General features: G+C 54.2%; 2 protein-coding genes across 4 annotated transcripts; both read left to right on the top strand.

The window, feature by feature from the left end:
• The first annotated feature begins 66 nt into the window (after nt 1-66).
• Hba1 (hemoglobin subunit alpha 1) lies at nt 67-812 on the top strand. Its single transcript, XM_010620631.1, has 3 exons — nt 67-213; nt 333-537; nt 638-812. Exons 1-3 carry the CDS (start codon nt 119-121, stop codon nt 764-766), a joined length of 429 nt encoding a protein of 142 aa, XP_010618933.1. The 5' UTR covers nt 67-118; the 3' UTR covers nt 767-812.
• Nucleotides 813-3,035: 2,223 nt separating this feature from the next.
• On the top strand, nt 3,036-3,780 carry Hbq1 (hemoglobin subunit theta 1). Of its 3 annotated transcripts, none has more exons than XM_010620629.3 (3): nt 3,036-3,199; nt 3,307-3,511; nt 3,593-3,780. In XM_010620629.3, the coding sequence occupies exons 1-3, from the start codon at nt 3,105-3,107 to the stop codon at nt 3,719-3,721; spliced, it is 429 nt and encodes a 142-aa protein (XP_010618931.1). In that variant the 5' UTR covers nt 3,036-3,104; the 3' UTR covers nt 3,722-3,780. The 3 variants fall into 3 exon arrangements, with proteins under 3 accessions (XP_010618931.1, XP_010618930.1, XP_010618932.1); XM_010620628.3 differs by having other exon boundaries at nt 3,571-3,780; XM_010620630.3 differs by having other exon boundaries at nt 3,624-3,756.
• The last annotated feature ends 209 nt before the right edge of the window (nt 3,781-3,989 follow it).

The raw sequence follows: 3,989 nt of genomic DNA, 5'->3' as shown, positions 1-3,989 counted from the left end.
CGCCAGCCAATGAGCGCCGCCGCGCAGGGCGTGTCCCCTAGGCCCGGGACATAAATGCGCCGCGCTCGGCGGTTCCTGCACGCTTCTGGCTCTGACAGAGACTCAGAAAGAATCCACCATGGTGCTGTCTCCTGCTGACAAGAGCAACGTGAAGGCTGCCTGGGACAAGATTGGCGGCCATGGTGCGCAGTATGGCGCGGAGGCCCTGTGCAGGTGAGGAATCCCCTTCCCTCGCTCGGACCAGGGACCAGCGCAACCCCAGCGCCCGGGACACCCAGAATTGTACGCCCGCAGCCTCTCCAGTCCCGCTCACCTACTGCTTCTCCCTGCAGGATGTTTCTGAGTTTCCCAACCACTAAGACCTACTTCCACCACTTTGACCTGAGCCCGGGCTCCGCCCAGGTCCAGGGCCATGGCAAGAAAGTGGCGGACGCGCTAACCACCGCCGTGGGCCACCTGGACGACCTGCCGAATGCGCTGTCTGCTCTGAGCGACCTGCACGCCCACAAGCTGCGTGTGGACCCCGTGAACTTCAAGGTGAGTGCTCGGGCCAGGCTGGGAACGAATCACGGATTCCAGAAGGTGCAGTCATTCTGTGTGGCCCGCAGACACTCACCGGGACTTTCTCTCTCTACAGCTCCTGAGCCACTGCCTGCTCGTGACCCTGGCTGCCCACCACCCAGCGGAATTCACCCCCTCGGTCCATGCCTCCCTGGACAAGTTCTTGGCCACTGTGAGCACCGTGCTGACTTCCAAATACCGTTAAGCTGGAGTGACCCTGCAGGGTCTCTTTTCAGGCCCTTCCCCCTCCCTTGCACCTGCACTTCTTGGTCTTTGAATAAAGTCTAAGAGGGCAGCAACCTGTGGCCTCTGTGTTCTCTGTGTCCACGACGGTGCCACGACTGGTGATGGTCCTTGCGTCTTAGGAGCACACCAATGGCTTAGAGCAAAGGAAGGAAAGGCAGGAAGGAAAGAGGGGAAGGTGAAGTGTGTCCAAGAATTCAGCGGACAACCCCTGGGCCCTGAAAGGGTGAATTAGTTCAGTCCAGAGCTCTGCAGACTCAGCGTGAGTTTGCTGCACTAATCCATTCTTCACATGCAAATACACTTGCGCTGAGCACTGGACCAGCTCTCCAGGGATCCTCTGGAGCTGGGTGGTGAGGCGTCCTGCCCTCTCATGTCTCACCGATCTCCCGATAACCCTCACATGCCCTTTGCAGTCTGGCTAAAACGGGGGTGACACCGCACAGTTCTCTGGAGGTGCCACCCGAGGATGGTGCCCACTGCTTGGCCACTGACGTCCTAGGGTCAAGATCAAAAGACTCAATCTTGGGCTGGGGATTTAGATCAGTGGTACCACTGCCTGCTGCGCAAGGTCCCGAATTCGATCCCAGGCACCAAAAAGAAAAACAAAACAAAAGAACAAGAAGACTCAGTCTAGGCCCAGCCTAGCACCCAGTCAGCTGCTCCGAGGCTAGTTTCCCAGTCCCCATAGCTAATAGCAGACCAGAGCCAGGAAGGCCTGGACAAAGCCCTTTCCCAATGTGCTACCTCCCTGCAGAGCAGGCCCCAGATCTAGTGCCTCAGAAGGAGGGCTTGGGGTTCCCGGGCTTGGCTCCAGCCCTTGGCTGACACCAGCATCTCTTCTTTCCTGGGCTCGAGTCATCCTAGAAAATACCTGTGGCAGCCCACTGCCCAGATAGGAATGCCTGAGCACCACCTGTGGCACAGTTTGAGTTCTGGGTAAGAGACTGTCTTTGCTATTTTACCAGAAAATAAGGCTCAAGGTAGAAACATATCACATGTACATCAGTGGATAGGTAAACAAAATCTGGCATATATATAGAATGAGAGCCAGGCATGGTGGCACATGCCTGTAATCCCAGCACTCAGGAGGCCGAGGCAGGAGGATTGCTGTGAGTTCAAGACAAGCCTGGGCTATGTAGTGAGTTCCAGATCCATCTCAACTACATAGTGAGACCCTGTCTCAAAAAATAAAAAAACAAAACAAAACAAAAAAAACCCCAAAACATAGAATGAAACAGTCATAAAAAGTAATGGATTTTTTGCCTTTTCAAGATAGTCTTACTATATAGTTCAGGCTGGCCTTGAACTATGTAGCCCAGGCTGGCCTCACACTTGCAGACAGCCTTCTCCTTCAGCCTCTTGACTGCTGAAATAGAAATGAAGTTCCTAAAGGATGTGGCTGGACCTTGAGAACATGCTGAGTGGAGGTAGCCAGACACCAGAGGCCACAGAGTATATTATCCCGTTTATTTGAAATACCCAAGATATGCAAATCCTTAGGGACAGACGACAGGTCAGTGGTTGCCCACTCCTGGAGGAGAGATGTTGGGTAGTCACTAATGGATATGGCGTTTCTATTTGGGATGAAATAGTTCTGGAAGTAGATAGTAGTGATGGCTTTACAACACTGTGAATTTACTAAATGCCATTGAATTTTACACTAGTTTTTGAGACAGGGCCTTGTTATATAGTGCACTCTGGCCTTGAATTTAATCTAAGTGATGGGACTACAGGCATGTGTCACTATGCCTGGCTTTGTACACTTTTAAGATGGTAAAATGTTATGTGAATTTTACCTCAATTTTTAAAAAAATGTGTGGCACCTGGTTCTGACGATGCACAGGTGCTTACTATGTTATTGGGACTCACTGTTGGCACCCCATAAACGTTTGTTGTCCTGAAAGGAGTATCTGCTGGGAGCAAGGCACTTAAAATTTATCTAATTCACATCAATTTTGAAAAGAAATTGTTCTCATTTTATGTAACAAAAGACTCAGAAAGTCTCCTAATATTGACACTTTCAATTCAAAATACGTGCTAAAATTCAGCGTTGCCTAATAATAATAATAATCGATACACATTAGATACTATTTTCCACATAGCAAATGCTTAAAAGCGTGAGGCCCCAGCGTTTAGGCTGACTCCAAAGGTCGCAGGTCGGAGAAGGGTGGATAGGGGCCCTGCGCACGGCAGGAGTGGCGCGAACGTTGCAAGCGCCCCCTGGAGGCCGTGCGCATCCCTTCGCGCAGAGGCGCGCTGGCATTCTGGACTCAGCGCTCCTCTCGGCTCCATCCGGAATGGAGCTGTCTGCCGCGGACCAGGCAGTGGTGCGCGCGCTGTGGAGGAAGATGGGTACCAACCTCAGCATCTATGTGACCGAGGCTTTGGAGAGGTGCGGACCGGGCTGGGCGTCCCATGACTCCACCGCCGATCCTCCCGTCCCGGTATTGAGCACCACCTGACCTGGCCACACCAACAGCCACCTTGTTCCTCCTGCAGGACCTTTCTGGCCTTCCCTTCCACCAAGACCTACTTCCCACACTGGAACCTGAGTTCCGGCTCAGCCCAGGTCAAAGCCCACGGCCAGAAGGTGGCCGACGCGCTGACCCTCGCCGTGGACCAGCTGCATGACCTGCCGGGAGCACTATCAGCTCTGAGCGACCTGCACGCGCGCAAGCTTGGCATAGACCCAGCCAACTTCCAGGTGAGCAGCTGTCGCAGGGGAGGGGTGCCAAGCAGGGGTGTGCCCAACAGTGAACCCAGGGAGGGGGCCCTCTGCCCACAGCTCCTGGGCCACTGTCTGCTGGTCACCCTAGCCCGGCACTACCCTGGAGACTTCAGCCCTGCTGTGCACGTGTCACTGGACAAGTTTCTGAACCTCGTGACTTCGGCCCTGGCCTCCAAGTACCACTGAACTGGGTGCGGGTGGTCACTGGTCTCCTCTATCCCCTCCCGTGAGGTCCTAGCATTCAAGTAAAGTCCTCCAGGGCCCTGACCCCGCGTGTCTTCTGTGAAGGGCGGGTGCTCCACTCTCGAGGGGAGGGCCGTGCGCTCCAGCCCCTTCCTGGACTTTTAAAAGGTTTCTGGAAGGTTCAGCGGCCCACGGGGCCCCAATCACGAACCAGGACACCTCTCAACTTTGGTCCTGACCATTTCAGGGTGACCTGTGGTAGCTCTGGCCC

The sequence above is a fragment of the Fukomys damarensis genome, unplaced genomic scaffold (assembly GCF_012274545.1).
Source record: "Fukomys damarensis isolate Sample0158 unplaced genomic scaffold, DMR_v1.0_HiC HiC_scaffold_34, whole genome shotgun sequence".
In the NCBI taxonomy this organism is placed as follows: Eukaryota; Metazoa; Chordata; class Mammalia; order Rodentia; family Bathyergidae; genus Fukomys; species Fukomys damarensis.
Note: the sequence above shows the minus strand (reverse complement) of the source record. Positions and strands in the feature narration are given on the sequence as shown.

What these genes read in the sequence shown, in the direction of transcription:
- Hba1 (XM_010620631.1), top strand. Translation starts at nt 119, where the DNA reads ATGGTGCTGTCTCCTGCTGACAAGAGCAACGTGAAGGCTGCCTGGGAC. An exon ending in GGCGCGGAGGCCCTGTGCAG is followed by an intron (nt 214 to 332) that starts GTGAGGAATCCC and finishes TTCTCCCTGCAG; the next exon opens with GATGTTTCTGAGTTTCCCAA. An exon ending in TGGACCCCGTGAACTTCAAG is followed by an intron (nt 538 to 637) that starts GTGAGTGCTCGG and finishes CTCTCTCTACAG; the next exon opens with CTCCTGAGCCACTGCCTGCT.
- Hbq1 (XM_010620628.3), top strand. Translation starts at nt 3,105, where the DNA reads ATGGAGCTGTCTGCCGCGGACCAGGCAGTGGTGCGCGCGCTGTGGAGG. An exon ending in GTGACCGAGGCTTTGGAGAG is followed by an intron (nt 3,200 to 3,306) that starts GTGCGGACCGGG and finishes TTCCTCCTGCAG; the next exon opens with GACCTTTCTGGCCTTCCCTT. An exon ending in TAGACCCAGCCAACTTCCAG is followed by an intron (nt 3,512 to 3,570) that starts GTGAGCAGCTGT and finishes CAGTGAACCCAG; the next exon opens with GGAGGGGGCCCTCTGCCCAC.